Source organism: Theobroma cacao, chromosome 9, assembly GCF_000208745.1.
Source record: "Theobroma cacao cultivar B97-61/B2 chromosome 9, Criollo_cocoa_genome_V2, whole genome shotgun sequence".
In the NCBI taxonomy this organism is placed as follows: domain Eukaryota; kingdom Viridiplantae; phylum Streptophyta; class Magnoliopsida; order Malvales; family Malvaceae; genus Theobroma; species Theobroma cacao.
Window position 1 is genome coordinate 37,161,982 of NC_030858.1, and position 18,001 is coordinate 37,179,982.

General features: G+C 34.1%; 4 protein-coding genes across 4 annotated transcripts; 3 read left to right on the forward strand and 1 right to left on the reverse strand.

Annotated features, from left to right (window-relative positions):
- Positions 213-6,103, reverse strand: LOC18590839 (serrate RNA effector molecule). Its single transcript, XM_007016604.2, has 12 exons — positions 5,574-6,103; positions 4,565-4,677; positions 3,900-3,954; positions 3,635-3,709; positions 3,467-3,541; positions 3,343-3,390; positions 3,068-3,136; positions 2,144-2,944; positions 2,006-2,054; positions 1,627-1,904; positions 1,371-1,550; positions 213-754 (listed from the first exon to the last, which is right to left on the reverse strand). The coding sequence occupies exons 1-12, from the start codon at positions 5,993-5,995 to the stop codon at positions 694-696; spliced, it is 2,226 nt and encodes a 741-aa protein (XP_007016666.2). The 5' UTR covers positions 5,996-6,103; the 3' UTR covers positions 213-693.
- Positions 9,608-11,626, forward strand: LOC18590842 (60S ribosomal protein L30). Its single transcript, XM_007016608.2, has 5 exons — positions 9,608-9,730; positions 9,823-9,928; positions 10,224-10,325; positions 11,099-11,167; positions 11,257-11,626. Exons 1-5 carry the CDS (start codon positions 9,710-9,712, stop codon positions 11,295-11,297), a joined length of 339 nt encoding a protein of 112 aa, XP_007016670.1. The 5' UTR covers positions 9,608-9,709; the 3' UTR covers positions 11,298-11,626.
- LOC18590843 lies at positions 11,956-14,514 on the forward strand. The gene is made up of 3 exons (XM_007016609.2): positions 11,956-12,398; positions 12,763-13,090; positions 14,030-14,514. Exons 1-3 carry the CDS (start codon positions 12,251-12,253, stop codon positions 14,232-14,234), a joined length of 681 nt encoding a protein of 226 aa, XP_007016671.1. The 5' UTR covers positions 11,956-12,250; the 3' UTR covers positions 14,235-14,514.
- Positions 15,299-17,717, forward strand: LOC18590844 (non-structural maintenance of chromosomes element 1 homolog). The gene is made up of 6 exons (XM_007016610.2): positions 15,299-15,632; positions 15,735-15,931; positions 16,074-16,154; positions 16,544-16,783; positions 17,054-17,128; positions 17,214-17,717. Exons 1-6 carry the CDS (start codon positions 15,518-15,520, stop codon positions 17,484-17,486), a joined length of 981 nt encoding a protein of 326 aa, XP_007016672.2. The 5' UTR covers positions 15,299-15,517; the 3' UTR covers positions 17,487-17,717.

Below are 18,001 nucleotides of genomic sequence, written 5' to 3' on the forward strand. Positions count from 1 at the left end.
GTGGGACAAAGGCCCGTCCAGAGGGATTTACCAAACAGGGCCTCAAAATATGGTTCCTAGTACACAAACTCCCTTGTATCACCTCGAGGGAGACTTGTTATCATGCTCATAGGAATTGACTGCAACAACATATGTGCCAAAAAACCCAGCACCGATACCATAACCTGTACGGTAAGATCCTAGATTATCCTCAAACTACTGCCAGTCAAAGATTATCAACAGAGGCAGGAACGACTTTCATTATCAAGTATAAAAATGCTCAGCTCATTTTAGCACTAGGGAAGAGTGAAACGAATGGAGCAACTATCTGAAACCTATCTCCACTAAAAGTCCATTTTACAGCAAATACAAATTTGTTAACCATTATATGCCCCACCCATGTTCATAATAATATCTCTTTCCAAGTCGGGTTACGTGGGACAAAAAATACAGAAAGACAGTTTCGCAGCAATTACACACTTCTTAGTGATATCACAGCAGGAGAGTACTCTTAATCACAAAGAGAAGAAGCAGAGCTAGTGGTGCACCCGGCAAGATTTAAGAATTTTCACGTTATAACAAAATGGTACAAGGTCAATGCTTCTCCTGTCAGACTACGTAAAATAACAGCATTTGACCTTGGAATGGTTTGATGAATAGCTTTTTGCCTCCGTCAGACTCATTTTAGTCTTTCCATCCCTCCATTTCTAATACCTACAAACTCCTGTAGTCTATGACAGTGACTTCGTCCTCCGGTGCATCTAGGTCTTGATAACTGCATGATATAAAACAGCATAGCATTACTAACCTGACTGTATAAGAGAAACACAACAGGGTGGTAACCTCAGAATTAATACGTGTTTACTCATATCCGAGAAGTGCCGGAGTCAATAAAAATCGAAATACCAAACATATAATCAAGGAACACAGCACCTCTCCCTCTTCCCAATCCATAAGAAAAAAAGGACACTGCTTTAGTTGCATTTATCAGCAGTGGCAATCAAATTTTATGAGACAAAAGAGCAGAGAAACCATGACTGTAAGGGGAGAAGAGGAAGGGGGAAATGTGATGGCCTGTGAGCATATACCAATGTACATATAGATCTCAAAAGGTGAGGCATGGTTGATCACAAGCATGTCACCAAATCATAACACAGTTTGATATTCCATTAGTTACATGGAACACCAGAGCCACTTGTCAATTGGAGGAACAGCATATACCCTAGCACTACATACAATTAAAATATATTTTAAATTTATCAAATTGAAATATTCAGGAACATGAAGCAAACTGTACATTTTAATGCCAATACTATATTCAAGCAGACAAGAAGTTAAGGTTAAGCTCAGAGTAAAATAGTTCCCAATGGTTTAAGAACAAGCAAACTTACCTACGTAAACGCCGAGGATCCTGTCGGAAGCCTGGAGGCAAAAGAAAGGGGGCTGGTCCACTTAGATTAGGTCCAGGACGTCCACCTCTACTATTGCCTTCGAAAGGAGGAGGACCACCCCGCTCTCTAAACACCTGCATTGCAAGTTCAGGTGGAGCTGGAACGAAGGGCCCCAACGGACTGCAATTACACATGTATAAGCCCTCAAGATGATGATAAGTTAACTACTGTTGCTTGTAGAATGCGCAAAACTTACCCAGCACCAGGAACAGGCATCAATACTGGCGGAGGTGCTATATCTGAGGAAAATGGTGCTGCCACCCGCATCCCTTGTCCTCCAAAAGCATCAAACATTGTATCATCACGATTCCCTCCATCAGGACCATCATTGTTGGATGTAAAATCACTTGATTGTGGGTTCTCAGATCTATCATATCTATCACTGCCATTTGCTCGATTATCACGTTCTCTACGTGGACCACGTTCATCTTTCAAGCGATTTTCCAATATTTTACGTCTCTGGGGCTTGTCCTTCTGCAAGAAGAAAAAATTATAAAAAAGAAATAGAAAAAAGATGAGGTTATAAAAGCAATAAAAGCAATAATAACATCAAAACAACACCAGTCGTAGCATACCGGTATAGATTGCTGCATAACAGGCGTCCCACCAGGCGCATCTGGATCACTGTGAATGGCAACAATGTAAATCTTACAATATTATCCTTAAAATAGAATATATAAACAACTATATGCTCCATGTAAGACCATACTCACTTCATGTAGTTCTGGAAATAAAGCTCTTCACGCACTTTAGATGTTAGCTCCATCACAAGTTCCGGATGTTTAAGTTTAAGATGCTTGTGCACGAATTCTGCAGCATGAAAGAGCTTTGTGCAACCCTTAGCACCACAACCATACTTCCAACCATACTTTTCATCCCTAATCTTCCGGACATAAGGATCCAAAGCTTCAACAGCAGCAGCATCTATCTTGTCCTTAGCAGTCATTAATACCAAAGGATCTTGACCCCTCAATCTCTCTTGCCACCGTGAGTCAAGTTTCTTTTCCCACTCAGATCCATTGTTAGTCACATCAGAATTCTTTCCCTCTGCTCTCACGTGCCTAAGACCCTTAGCTTCACTTGTTTCAATCATTCCATAATAATCCAAGCCATGGACACGCCACAAGTAAGTTATAAGAGTATCAAGAAGCTCAACGCCTTCCAGGCCTTTCACAGAAGCCAAGCCACGTACAATAATTACAGGGCCCGTCAAACCACCATGAGATTTATCTCTATTTATTTTGTCATTGTCAGACCCACTTAAAATATTTTCCTCAATTCCTTTTTCAGAATCCAGTTTTCGTACAAGGCCCTGTGCTTGCTCAATGTCAATCTGAATTCTTCTGGGTTCAGAACTGACAGGGTGAGCCTTTGGAGCCGCAGAAAGATCAGTTTCTTTTGCAGGTCCCCTACCGTGCCGCCTTCTTTTGCCACCAATGTCTGCTTCATCTTCAGAATTAGGATCACTGATCTGTCCTGATTTATTTGATGACAAGGCATTGACACCAGGACTTCTGCATAAAGATAGAAGTTATTCATCAGGAGCTGGAAATATGTTTTGTGAAGCAGCTGGAAAATATGCAGGTAGCCAGGTTAAATTTGCATGTAAAATAGGTGATACAAAACACCAATCTTACAATTCCAGTGTTCCACTCTGCAGATCAAGCAAAAAGTCCTTCGCAACTTTGCGTGCAAGCTCATTCCTCCTAAAAAAGAAATGCCCAAAACAAAACATGAAATTGAAAAAAAGAATCCAAGAACAGTGCGATAAAGCTAATGAAATTTTGATTAAAATGCGGACAAACAACCCATCAATGACACCATGCTACAAAATACAGGGCTGAAGGGGTTCCATCAGCTTACTAACAAATTTATGAACTGAAACATAATGAAACATGCAAGTATAACTAACCTTTCAATAACAGTAACCAAGTTTGTTGGATGATATTTGTCTCTCAACCTACATACAAAAGCAAGTCTAATTAGAACAATGAGGTGAATGAAAGGTCAGGAATTCAGTGAACAACGGGAAGTACCATTCCTCATCTTTGTGGGCATCAAAAAACGCTCGTTTTTGGGTAGATATATACTCTGACTTGTATTCTTGGTACCTACACAGTAAAAAGTAGTTCAAGTCCATTTGTTTAAGGCACAAGTCCCAAAAATGTTAAAATCAAATCAATAAAATTATTCCAAATTAATACCTTCGCTCAGCTTCAGCTGGTAATATATCATCCTCAAGCTCTTGGATGAATTGCTTGTATGACATCAATCCTTCTCTGAAAAATTTACTTCTCATGTCATATTATTGAATGAGATAAATAAAGATCCAACAATTAAACAATAAGAACAATTCTGACATTCTCCTCAGTTAAAAGAGAACTTGAATGATACCATCAATGCAATGAAATGAAAAGCAATTGAAACCTCATCTAATACAAGAGTCCACAATCGAGATGGAAAGCTAACCTTTGAGTACTCCCTGAATTGGCAGCATCACCATAACCACGGCTGGAATCCCAATCTGCAGAAGCAATATCATTCAGCAAACGAAAATAAAATAGCATAAATAGAAAATATTGATAAAAATTTTGCTGCTGCTGCATTAAACAATAATGCATCATAACCCTGAGGAATTTTAGGAGTAATACTGACCTACTCATCGTAGTGCCATCATTAACTGCAATTATGCATCATTTCACAGATGCCCAAGTTACTTTGACTATATGCATCTCAATACTTGCCAAAATGACACTACTTTCTAGTAAAGGCAACAAAAGGAAACCTAAGTGCCAAAAGATCAGTTTTGACCCATTGTTAATCTCCAATTTTCATAATTCATTGCATGAAAATAAACTATTCCTAAACAGAAGGAACTTGAAGGGTTCCAAAAAGAAATTACTAATTAAACACGAATTCTCCATAAAGGTATTAGAGACTAAAATTAAAAAATTAAATGCAAGAAGAGCAGGTCTGTAACTGTAATATCACCTTTTAAATTATACTAGTAATAACTGTCAAAAAAGAAGGCAACTAGAAAGGCCAAAAGAAAAGTTCTTCAAGACTAATCGAAGTGCAATAATTAAAGTTTTGAGGCAATTTGAAAGTAGTTACGCAGTTTCAAGAAAGGCCACCTTGATAGCCACCTGAAGTGCGACCAAAGTACCGACCATGAGGCCTTTCTTCAGGGTAACCAGGCCTGCCCATCATCTCACGATCATATCCACCACCATAGTCATACCCAAACCTGCACAATCAAAAGTGTTTTACAGCATGTGCAAAATTTGAATATAACCAAAACTGCCTAGTCAAAATAACAAATCATATACGAGAGCATCACAATAGATGAGCAAACTATGAACATAAACAGAACTCCAGAGTCAAAATAATGAATTGTATAGTCATATATAGAAGATACACCAGATACAGAGCAATATGAGAAAAATGAGCAAATGAACATTCTCAGGCACACATTATAGGGAGAAAAAAAAGGTCAGTGTCAGATATTTACAGGCAGTCCAGAATTTTGCTAAAACAATTTAGCTTTCAGAAATAGGAAAAGGAAAGTCCCCTGTTCCCTTGACATATAAGGCATCCTTGTAATGAGTAAGCATTTTCAAGAAGGAAATGATATGGAGAATCATATATATTTCTCAAGCAAACCAGCAAACACTTCTACATCCTTCATTAAACATAAAAAATGTTACCCTAGTCCAACAAAAACATTTTCTATAAAACTAACTCACCCAATGGGTCAAATTTAGTCTCCTATACTTAGGGTTCTTTTGCAGGACCAGCAGTAGACCTCAGGATTTCGTTAGTGGGGCTTTGCATTCAAAATAGCCACATCAGAGCCGACAATGTATATTTTACAATACTATACAGGTCTATACCTAAATTAATGATAATTTTCCATCTTAATGTAACTGACTTCTTGCTTTTTCTTTCAATGAACCCCCAAGCTTTAATCAAACAAGCAAAATCCCAAGTGTAACAAATCAGAAATATATTCATAATATTAAGGGTACCAAAAACCCTAATACCATAAATATAATCAATAATTCAATTACATATAGCGAAATTAAGCGAAATCAATTTACATTTTAATTGTAATAAAAATAAATCCAAAAACTAAAATATTACCTTCTATCTCCAGGTCCAAATCCTCCTCTAGGGCTCCCTCTCCTCCCTTCGTATCCTCCATCCTCCCGCCTAGACCTCTTATACGGCGGCGACCTCCGCGGCGGAGGCGAATGTCTCCTATCCCTGTAATTCAACGGCGGTGGTGGAGGGCTAACGCTGCTGCGTCGCTTGTAATCTCGCTCCCGAGGAGGTGGAGGCGGAGGGGAGCGGTTGCGATCGTAGTATTCGCGGTCTCGTCGCTCACGTGAGTCTCGGTCGCGACGTCGAGGAGGAGGCAGAGGCGGGGGAGAGGAGTTGGGATCATCAGATGACGGAGGCTGTCTGTTGTTGTTGTTGTTGTTGTTGTTGTTGTTATTGTTGTCTTTGCGGTCGCCTCGCCGGCGGTCGAGTGAATCGACCAGCATGTTTATGACTTCGGCCATGGGGCGGGGGTGGTGAATCGGAACCCTAGAAGGAGAAAGTTGAGGTAGGAATACGAAAACGCTCTTTTTATTTTTTTGCGGGGACTGAGGATCGAGAGCGAAAGAAAGAGCAGCCGAGCTGGTCCAGAAAATAAATAAACAAAAATCAAAATAAATTAAAAAAAAAAAGGTATTTTAGTTTTTATATATTAATAATTATACATGAAATAATGTAAAGTTAATTACTTATCAAAAAATATTAATATTATTCAATATTATTAGAATTAGGAAAAAATATTTTATTGACAGTCATTTAATACAAATAGAACTCCTATTTATAAATTAAATAAATATTTTTAATATTTATAATAAAAATATTTNCTATTTATAAATTAAAATAAATATTTTAATATTTATAATAAAAATATTTTTATGAAAATCATTCTATTTAATTAAAATATTCTTGATAATTTTAAATTATATTAATAATGATATTAAACATTTAAAATAATAATTTAAAATTACAATAAATATAATTATTTTCATCTTTAGTTAAAAAAATTTCAATATTCATATTCTTATATAAAACTTATGTATATACTAAGACTGCTTAACTTTTTCTTTAACTTAAAAACCATTATGAAGCTCTTATAAGAAATAATAACTTTAAAATTAAACTAAAACTGTTTGGTAAACTATTTAACAAATAAATTATATAAACTCTAATTTTGATTAAAATTATCATTAAAAATATTTATATCATCTTCAATCACTTAATAAACTATAACAAAACGTTTCAAGTTTATATATGATTTTAGATGTTAAAATCAAATAAATTAATAAAAAAATAGAACAACTCTCAAACTTATATAGTAATAATAGTATTAGATTTTTATTAATTTAGCAAGCAATTGTATCATGATACTTCAATTCTCAAAAAAGTAAAAAAAAAAAGAAAAAATAATGTATTTGACATTAAAATCTTTTTGGTGAAAAAGAAAAAAAACTTTTAAATAGTATGTGAATACAATTTTAAATTTTAGATTTTTTTCCCTTAATTTTATAAGAACAACAAAATTTTAGATTTCATTATTCTGTTGTTTGGTGTTTTATTTTTTTTCTTGATAGATTTGTAGAGTGAGATAGAAGAGAGGAAGATAACAATTTATATTGGAGAATGGTGATTTACAAAAAGAACGAGATGAGAGAGGGATATTTCTTGAAAAATTGATATATTTTTAAAAAATATGAAAAGAAAGCTCCTCTTTTGAGCTTTTTTTTAATTTTGTTTTTTTTTAAGTTTTTTTTTTAAGTTTCTCAAAAATCATGTTTGATCTAACTTTTGTTTTTAAGAGATAAATAAGCTAAAAAAATTCAAGCCAAACGATCACTAATTTTTTATATATTACAATTATACTCCTTTTTTCATTTTAAATCAAATATAAAAAAAAACCTATCCTTATCTTTAAATTGTTTAAAAAATATTATGATTAGTGAAAATAAGAATGGTCTTAAGTATCCCTAAAAAATATTCACAAAAAAAAGAAAATAAATAAAACTCCATATCTTTCTATCACTCATATTTGAAAAAGAAAAATTTGGATTTAAATCTTATTTTTAAGAAAATAATACTAGTAATTAGTATCGAGTCATGACAAAAGCAAATATACATAGAGAAATATCAAAATATATACTAGTTATTTTTGTTAAATTATAATAATTTGTACAAATTAATTTTTATATTTTTATTTTTATTTAAAAAGCACTATTTTTTATTTTACTTATACAAACTTTTAATTCATAATAAAAAAATTAATACAAATTAATATTTTTTATTCATGTGACAATAAACTAGTTTGATAACACGATTATGTGTTAATTTGGTGTAGTCAAGTCATATAACATGTAGCAATGTGTGTGTAAGGGAAAAAAGAATAAAATTCTTCTAAATTGCTACGCGATTAGGACATCAAATTATATTTAAATAAAATATATGGATATAAGTTTGATGATGATTGATTTTTCATTATAAACTAAAAATTTATATGAATATACTAAAAAAAATTCTTTAGATACAATTAAAATATAAATATTCGATTACATAATTTCATTATTATTTAAACCAATAAGAAATTACTAGTTACTATTAGTAATTTCTTCCAAAAGTTGATTCCCGCAGCTAGATTTGGCCGTTGAGTGTCAGATTTGGCTGAATCTCGGTTGAATATTGTTGAAAATGACTAGATCGATGCTTTTCAACCATATTCAGTCGCTGTCGTCGTTGCCGGTGTTGAGTTACAGTTAGAGAGAGAATGAGAGAGGAAAAAACGTGAGTATAGAGAGAAAGAAAATGGAAAATGGGAAGAAAAAAGTATTTATAGGTATAGTATTGTAATATTTTTTAGTTATAAGATGTATTTTAGTCATTATATATTTGAAAGCTATTCCATTTCTCATGGAACAGATATTTTCGGAGGAGATAAAAGAATAGATAAAGTTGGCTTTTAACTTATTTGATGAAATTTTTATTCCTGCGTAATTGTTATTCCGTATCCCAATTTTATACCAAACAAAGGTATAGGAAATAATCGAAAATAAATTGAGAATAACATAACTATTTCCCATACCAAACGTGCAGTAAACATTATTAATCAAAATATAATTTGTCACTTTATATTCATATGGCAATAACGTGGTATTGATGTGGTTTGTAAAAAATGCTACAACATCATCCATTATTATATGTTAGTATGACATATTCAGTACTATATGGTATAAAAAGACAAATTATATTTTGACTAAATTAACTATTCATCTTGAGAGCTTATTTAATTTAAAATAAAAATACAAAGACTTATTTGGCTCGAAATAAAAATACAAGGGTTTGATTGAATTCAATAAAAGAATAATGACTTATTTTAATATTTTAAAATAGTGTAAGGGCTTTTTTAGCTATTATACATTTATTTTTAATTTTATTAGGCATAATACTAAAAAAAGCTCATAAACTATTAAAAAAATTAAATAAACTTTTATTTTTTATTATATTCAATAAAGTCTCTGTATATTTATTATAGATCAAATATATATTCATGAGTAATAATTGACTAATTGCTATTAGTTCAAATGTTACTTATTATTTTATATTCACGTTGTATTGACATAACGTTAATGGGAAAGGTAAAAAATATTATATAATCATTTTATTATGTCAAATTAGTATATTATATAATTATCATTTATAATATGTAATGTACTACATTATTATTAATTATGATAGTTTAGCACGTCACGTTAACGTCACTCAATATCGAATGACAAATAGTATTTTGATCAAATTAATTATTAATTATAATAATTTATTTGATTTAAAATAAAAATATAAAGACTCATTTGCTTTAAAATAAAAAATGTAAAGATTTTATTGAATATAATAAAAATATAAGAATATATTTATATTTTTAAATAATTTTAAATTTTTTTTAAATATAATATTATTTTATTATAAATGAAAATAACAGAAGGAAATTCAGGAATTACTAGTAGTAAGTAACTGAATCACAGGCCCACAAGAGCCACAAGCCCATAACACCTCTAAAACCCTAGTGTTAATACGATATAAACTCGCTTACGCTGAACGGCTAGGGTTTTCTTCGTTTGTGGTGAACCATTCGTAGTTTCCGCGGTCACTCCCCTCCCCCCACCCCCTCGCTACGAAGCTCCCCTCCGACGACAATGGTTGCCGCCAAGAAGACCGTAAAATCCCATCCCCATTTAAAAAAAAATTAATTTCTTCCTAATTTTCTGAATATATGCTAATTAATGGTTATTTTGTTGATGAAATGCAGAAGAAGACCCATGAGAGCATTAACAACAGATTGGCTCTCGTTATGAAGAGTGGCAAATACACTTTGGGTTACAAAACTGTCCTCAAATCTCTCAGAACCAACAAAGGTATTTGATTTTTTAAGCTACCGGATTGTTGATTTTCAATATTCCTCGCATTGGTTTTTCTTTTTTGGTGTTTAGATTAAAAATGATGGGATTTTCTGATTCTCTTGCTTTGGATGGAAAACTAAAATTGAATGAATTTCATCTTTGTTAAGACAGTGTTTAACTTGGAAAAGGGCATGTTGGTTTTTTGTTGAATTTTGTTTAATATGGGATTTTTTTCCATTTGTGATGCTAATCCAATGTTCATTGAGCTTTGGGTGACAGTCATTCATGGAATGTGCTTTTTATTTTGTAGGGAAGTTGATTATCATTGCCAACAACTGCCCTCCTCTTAGGAAGTCGGAGATTGAGTATTATGCCATGTTGTCCAAGGTTGGAGTTCACCACTACAATGGAAGTATGTCCCTAAACTTTTCACGTTCTTGTTACTTGACTGAATCTTGACTTATCTCATTATGTTAGCTACAATAAATTTTCTTAGTATCTGGGATTGATTCTTTATATGACTTTGAATTAAATTCACCTTATGTAAGGTTCACTGATTATCTATAAGATTAGTTCGTCCCCTCCCAGTGCCACACTTCCATTCTTTAGTTATTAGTAATGATATTTTGGAAATCCCAGTCTGAATTGCATTTGCTAGTGCCAGTGAATGGAAATGGTAAAATATGACTAGATTGATATGATTGTGTTCTCTATCTTTGTATTATTGTTCCTTGATGGGAGCTAACTACGCTTCCATTCTAGTTTTTCATATTGAATGCTGGTTTGATTGATCGATGGAAGACAACGTTCTTATTTAAAGTTCTCCAGTCATTCGACATTTGATTTAGAGGAATATTCCCATAAAAATGTGGTGGTTATTAGTATTGAAGTTTGTAATTGAAGATATTTGTGAAAAGCCAAACTGAATTGCATTTCCTCTTGCTGGTGAACGGAAAAGATAAAAATGAACAACTGACGTATACGTGAATGACTTTGATGTGTGTTCTTTATCTTTGTAATATTGTTCCTTTGGGAATTATTTTCCCTTTGATTCTAGTTTTTCATATGTAATGCTGGTTCGAGTGATCAATGGAAGACAACTTTGTTGTTTAGAGTTTTCAAGTCATTACACATTCATTTTAGAGGAATATCTCCCTTAAGAATGCACTTGTTTTGTTTTTGCAGACAATGTAGACTTGGGCACCGCATGCGGCAAATATTTCAGAGTGTGCTGCCTCAGCATTATTGAACCTGGTACATACTAGGATGTTGATAACATGTTTTTGTGCATGCTATATAGCGATACACTTCATCTGATTGTGGTAATATCTTGTGTTTTTCAGGTGACTCTGATATTATTAAGAGCCTGCCCGGTGATAACTAATCTACGGAGGATTGTCCTAGGTTTTGTTCCGATTTAGTTTCTATTTTTGGGGTATTGGGAAACATTGATGTCAAAAGAGAGCTTGTTCTGAAATTCAGAACTTTCTTTGTAGCCCATCTGGATGTTTAATGTGGGACGGTGATGTTATTGTCCCATGTACTGGGGATTTTGTGAGTGCATTTCCTTTAAGATCATTACTTTTTACTCTATTTTCTGGTTCTTCTATTCTGCATCTGGATGTTGGATCTATCTTTCCATCAATTTACTCATTTGTTCTGTAGGTAATGGCAACTTGTTTCTGCCATTGCCAACAGAAGGGTTTCTGAAGATCTCCCACGCGCTCCTTTGCCAACAATTTTTAATATTTATTGCATTTAAATAAAATTTTATCTTTTGATTGTATTTGTACATCGTAAAAAATTAATAATAATAAAATTTATGAATTATTAATATTTGATGGGACATAAAATGTTGATTAATACTAAATTTGAATATTTTTAATTTTTTATAAATTACAGAATAAGAGTTTGTTTGGATATAATTATAAAAATTAAGAATTTAATTGTGCAAATGAATATAATTTGAGAATTTTTTTTATTCTTAAAGGTAGGAAAGGAATTATTTTTATGAAAAATAAATTCTGAATAAATATATACTAACGTAAAATGGAAAAGAAAGAAAATTGGTGCGAAAAGCCTCCGTCAAGGAAAACCCATCGTGTTTCTGATTTTCTTATGGTTCAACTTCATTTCATTTCCAGATCTCTCTCAGTCTCTCTCTCTCTCTCTCAAAGCTTCAACTGCTTTCAACAACCATTTCTTCCTTCACCATTTCTCCACCCAAATAAAGTAAAAGCAACGTAACGTAGAAAAGTATTGTTTGAATCTAAGACCCAGAGAATCCCAAATTTTTTTACTCTTGAATCGTTCTAAAAAACTCTGAACGAAAGCAAGATGGAGAGTTTCACAGCGGAAGATCTGTCAACAATAGGCGGTATAGCCACCGTTTCTCTTCTTCATTCCTTCATTCCCACCCATTGGCTTCCCTTCTCCATCGTCGGTCGCGCCCAAAAATGGACCCTTTCTCGTACCCTCCTCGTCAGTAAGTACCCCCCATCGAATTGGATATGCTTTTAGATCGCTAATTTACATATGTCCAGATGGTTTTTCTGGGTTCTTTAAACTTTGTTTTGCTGTTGAAAAATTCTTGTTCTTTTTTTCGTTTTTGGGATCTTAATGCTACTGCGGTTTTGTAATTCTTTTTGTCGGTTAATGAGGAGTTTGAAGTATTAATTAGTTCTTTAGTAATAATCTGCATTTGATTTGTCTTTTTGGTTTCTATCATGTTGGCAAATCTAAGAGGTTAAGTTGCAGAAGTTAAGCGTAAGGAAATCAAATGTTAAAATGATTTCTGCGTATTGCTTTTTATCATTCTTCTTTATGATTGTATTATTTTCTATGTGCAGCCGCATTCGGAGCTGTTTTGCATGTAATATCTACTTCACTTCTTGGTATAACAGCCATCACTATAACGAACACGATTGCTGGTGAAGAAACAGTGCATAAACTTGCTTCACTTTTGCTCATAGTTCTTGGTGGTAGCTATATATTGTTGTTTTTGTCTGGAAAGGGCGGACACAGTCATTCTCATAACCAACCCATGGAGAAAATGGCTGTTGCTGGTCTTGTCCTTGTTCCGGCATTGTCTCCTTGTGCAACCACTCTTCCTGTGTTTCTGGCTGTTGGAAATTCATCTTCCATGATGGTACTTGCCATTATAGTGCTGCTATTCAGGTATAAATGACAAAAGGACTCTTAATTTTGAGAATTCTCTAATTTATTTTATTGAAGGAGGGATCATCATGCTTGTGTTGTTCCCTTGATCTCTATGGTCAAGTTGTCTTAAATTTCATGTGTTGCCAGTTGGTTCAGCATCTTCAGTTAACTGTATACTGATCTTAGTGCCACAAAATCAATTTTGTAGAATCTCCTCGTCATCAATATTGGTTTTTATTTTTTCCCCTTCGGTGAAATAAGCAATGCTTGTTAGTTGTAGTCTTACTAATATATATGCATAGCAGAAGCTTGGAATACCAAAGGATGTGCATGGGGATAGAGCCTGATCTGTTCTATTATAAAAAGCTGGTCATTGAATAAAGAAAACCCAGTAGACTATTGAACTCCTTTTAGACATGAATCACCTTCTGTTTTTGTTGCTATGCCTGTTACTATGTTTCTCAAAAACGAATTGCATAATTTTATATTCTTTTCACCAGCACCTACATTTTTCTTAGAGCTGAGGTGATCCTTAATATTATATTTGTATTATGCTTACTATGCTTATCGGTGGCTGCAATAATATTGTTCAACTAAGTCCTTGCAGCCTGCTTCAACGCATAATCTACACTCATAACATTAATTGGTAGCATTGTTGGTATAAGAGTTCAATGTTATGTGGATGAACTGATTTAAGTGAAGACTAACAAACTGGAAACGTGTTGTATGTGTATGTTAGAGTTAGCAAGTCCTTGTGTGTGTGTGTTGCACGATGATATTTTGCATGTCACTAATCTGTAGTTGTACTTAAGTTCTGGTTAATCAGACTTCAGACAGGATAACATATAGATGGTCCTGTCGGGTCTTCTCACTGAATAGTGGTTTCTGTATTTGGAAGCTATGTCTGGGTATATTTTACTGTACATAGCTTAATTCAAGGTGACATTGGATTTGCAGCACTATAACAGTGATGACCTCGCTGGTGGCTCTATCTTTCTACGGTGCTAGCCAGCTCAAGTTTCATTGGGCGGAGCGCTATGACAAAGTTCTTGTGGGTTCAGTGCTATGCTTGGTAGGGATCTTAACACTCATTTTTCACGATCATGATGGAGATGAAGGTTTGCATGGACACCATGTGCACAGGAAAATCATTGGTCTTTGAGGTCTATGGCATCCTTCAAGTGTATGTTTTGGTTAGAGGATGCAATCATCCATTTTAAATACTACTAGGTGTAAATTGTTCATTGTGCCATAAGTGGATTACAAGATTGTTTTATCCTTATTAGTTAGTCTATATGAGTATATGTTATGGTCACTTTGCCATCAATGCTTGAGGTTGTTTTGTTCTTATTGGTTGATCTCATATGCCGGTGCTATACATAGCCATTAAAATGCTAATTGACTTGAATGCTGATATAATGAATTCTCTTTTTGTACCCTCATTTTTTTTTGTCAAGATGGGGGAAGGGGGAGTTGAACCCTGAGCTTGCAACAATTTCTAGATGATCTATGTAATCTCTAAAGGACCTCACTTGATCTTTGCATATTTATCCTGAGTTGCTATCAATGCTGGTTAAGCGGTCATGTGAAGTGAAATCTTCTCTATTTCTGGTCTTTGAGATTGAACTTCTTCCCATTCTGGTTGAGATATCATAGAGCAATACGAATCTGTTCTTTCCCAAATTATTCAAGCTTCTTGTGCAATTTGTTTGAGCTCACCAGAATCCCTTCCCCAATCTACATGAACTTATTTGATCTAGTTAAACCTCCCTAGCTCTGGGAAAGCTCTGATAATGTTCAACTCTTGGTGCCTTGATTGAAGCTTCCTTCACAAGGCTGCACAGGCGGTTATGCAGGATGGAAGGCGGATCGAGTTGAAATGAATGGTTCATAGGAGTGGCCCTGCATTAAACAAACCTGAGTTGGGACTTTGCCTTATTCTCGTTTGCCTTCGGAATCTTTATTGTGATGCATTTGCATCCTTCATAAGGTATATCTGGCCTTCCATCTTAAAGGAGCTTGAGACTAATACCTTGATAGAATTATTGAAGTCTAGGCCTTTCATATTATAAATTTATTTTTCGAGATTTTCTTATTTATTATTTTTATAATTTTAATATAAAATATATCAAAATCAAAATTTTTATCATAATTTTCAAAAAATTAAAAAAAAATTAATGGTGGAACAAGTAAAAAAAAAGTAAACTTCTTTTGCGAAATAAAGAGGGTTCTTTTCTCCCGCCACATGAAGCCAACGATAAAAACCCAAATTGGAACATTTCCCCAATATTTCCCGCCATCAAAAACCCTAACTCTCGTGACTCTCTGGTTTTTCCGACCCCAATTCTCTCCTTTTTCCCGGAAAATTTCGCATTTTCCCAGCATTTAAGAGCTCATTTCGGCTCCTTACGGAAATCTAGGGGTTTCGTCATATCCAATCTGATAATGGCAGTGCTAAATTGGAAGCACCACGCGCTCATTCAATCGTTGCTATCACGTGGCCCTCTAAAGGAAAAGGAGTTCCATTCCATCTTCACTGGCATCACTGGTCAAAATCCAGGTTTTCTTTCTTCTTCTTTGAAAAAAAAAAAAACTTTTCCATTTTTATCTTCAATTAATTTCCCAATTTTTTTAAAAGAGATATTTTTTGTCAATTTTTTAGGTACCCATCAAGAAAAATTTAATGATTATCTTCTCAAGATAAACAGGGAACTTTCGTTTGTTCAGTTGGATTTAAGGGCTTGTAGAGATCAATATGATGGTCAAGTTTATTATGGAGTTGTCAATAATGTTTCCGACGAACAATCAAAGCTTGGAACCAGATATTCTGTCCCACAAATTGCTTTCTTTAAGGCCATTGTAAGTTTAATTTTTCATTTTTATTGATATCAAACACGGGTTATTCTATTTAGGATTTCTATGTAATATTTTTATGCATATTGATTAGTTTCAACTATGTTTTAATACATGGTTTTGATATTGTTTTTGGTGGTGAATCTAGATTGAGGCAATAGCACAAGATGTTACAGCGCAGGGTACCATATCCAACATTGATGCTCTCAATATTAAATTGGAGAACCAGGTTTGACAGTTTTTATCTAACTTATATGTATAAATATTTATGTCAGGTTAACAGTTTCTTCGTAACAGTTCACTTACACACCTCACAAGCATGTACACTCTACTGGTTGGATTCATATTTATTGATGATTGATGAGAGTTTGTTTATTATTTGCCTATACTGGATGTTGTGAGACAGAAGTATTCTTAAGATATCAGTAAGTTGCATATTTGGTGGGCTGAATGTTTAACTGATGATTGTGTTCAACCAATATGATGTCTGTTAGTTTGCTACTCTTTTGTTGTCAGGAACTACCCTTGGCCTATATACCATTTTCACATGTTGAATGGTGGATTTATGCTAATCATTTTTCACATTGAAACTTGACAAACCTTGTTTTGCTTTTCTAGGTTCTTAACAGCTTAGGATCACAATCTCAGGATGGTTCACTTAATGTTCCTGCTGCATTCAGGAATTTCACATTGTCTCAGAAGGAAAAAACTCTTGATCAACTTGTGCAGGACAAGTGGCTTTGTTTCACTGAAGATGGTAATGTTGGAGTTGGTGTCAGGTCCATTCTTGATCTGCGCAGTTGGTTCCGTAATGCTGAGGTTCCTTCATGTGAAGTGTGCAATGAAGCTGGATTGAAGGTTGTGTTAAATGCTTTCCTTGTCATTCTTGTGGATGCTGCCTAAAATTATATAGGCCAGATTGATATTTTGGTTATTTCAGTTTCCCCGTTTGATAAATTTGACAAGTGTATTGTTTCTTATGTTTTCTGAGAAACATAAATAAGTTTTTGAGGGACAAGGGCAATAAATAATGAGAAATATTTTTTAAGATGGTTGATTTGTTGGAGTTTTGAACTGTAATGACTGCTTACATATACATATTAGTAATATTTTTGCTATCTTTGACAGGCCAAATTGTGCCCTAATGAAGGTTGTACAGTTCGAATTCACCAGTACTGCCTAAAAAGGAGAGTTTGTCAGAGGGTATGTGTTTTGTTGCATTTCTTCCTTCTCATTTTCTATCACCAACGTGTTTCATGGTTCATAAGTTTAGCTTGATAAGTTGCAGGGTGTAATAGTTTGTCCAAGTTGTGATACTCAGTGGCAATATCAACCACCCAAGGCAGAACCCATAGAACTAGAGGATGAAGCAAGTGGGCCCACTCAAAGCCAGCCACCTTCCAGATCCACTCAGAGCCAGCCACCTCTAAGATCCAGGAGAAAGAGGCAAAGACTCAGCCAAAATGATGATGCAGAAACCGCAGGATGTAGTTCTCAGGCTGCATCACAAGCTGATTCTGATATGAGAAGAGTAACTAGGAGTTCTGCACGCCTGAGGTGAATGTAGAGGGGCAAATTAGATGGTGATTACTGTACATTTTGTTAGAAAATGAACTTGTGTTCATGAAGTATGCTTATATGATTTTGTGAAGTAATTGTGGATGACTCAACCTTTTGGATGCCCAATCTGGCAAAACTTAATTATTTATCTTGTATTCATAATTAGCTTGAAGGTATTTGGTGATTAATTATACACCCCATTTGACTTCAGAAATGGGATTTCCTTCATTCAGTGCTTTTGAGTTTTGTATATGTGGATAATCCCTTGGCTCCAATTATTTAGGTTTTTGCTTAATTCTGCTTCATATACTCCAATCAACATGACTTGGTGGAAGAAACCATGCTCATAGTTTTAGATTATTGTAACACATTTTGTTTACTTTTGGCAAGAGATGTGTCTACATACAGAAGTTTCTTCTTACTCGATGTCTAATACCAGTGATAAGAGCATCCAAAGATTTGATTCAGTGATTGGTACGAATGATTCTTGTGCTCAGAGAGCAAAGTTTGGTATGG

Coding starts and splice junctions, on each gene's coding strand:
- LOC18590842 (XM_007016608.2), top strand. CDS start 9,710: ATGGTTGCCGCCAAGAAGACC. Junction 9,731..9,822: donor TGGTTGCCGCCAAGAAGACC/GTAAAATCCCAT, acceptor GATGAAATGCAG/AAGAAGACCCATGAGAGCAT. Junction 11,168..11,256: donor CCTCAGCATTATTGAACCTG/GTACATACTAGG, acceptor TGTGTTTTTCAG/GTGACTCTGATATTATTAAG.
- LOC18590843 (XM_007016609.2), top strand. CDS start 12,251: ATGGAGAGTTTCACAGCGGAAGATCTGTCAACAATAGGCGGTATAGCC. Junction 12,399..12,762: donor TTCTCGTACCCTCCTCGTCA/GTAAGTACCCCC, acceptor TTCTATGTGCAG/CCGCATTCGGAGCTGTTTTG. Junction 13,091..14,029: donor ATTATAGTGCTGCTATTCAG/GTATAAATGACA, acceptor TTGGATTTGCAG/CACTATAACAGTGATGACCT.
- LOC18590844 (XM_007016610.2), top strand. CDS start 15,518: ATGGCAGTGCTAAATTGGAAGCACCACGCGCTCATTCAATCGTTGCTA. Junction 15,932..16,073: donor TTGCTTTCTTTAAGGCCATT/GTAAGTTTAATT, acceptor TGGTGAATCTAG/ATTGAGGCAATAGCACAAGA. Junction 16,784..17,053: donor GCAATGAAGCTGGATTGAAG/GTTGTGTTAAAT, acceptor TATCTTTGACAG/GCCAAATTGTGCCCTAATGA.
- LOC18590839 (XM_007016604.2), bottom strand. CDS start 5,995: ATGGCCGAAGTCATAAACATGCTGGTCGATTCACTCGACCGCCGGCGA. Junction 3,137..3,342: donor TTGGTTACTGTTATTGAAAG/GTTAGTTATACT, acceptor TTTCTTTTTTAG/GAGGAATGAGCTTGCACGCA. Junction 755..1,370: donor GATCCTCGGCGTTTACGTAG/GTAAGTTTGCTT, acceptor TATATCATGCAG/TTATCAAGACCTAGATGCAC.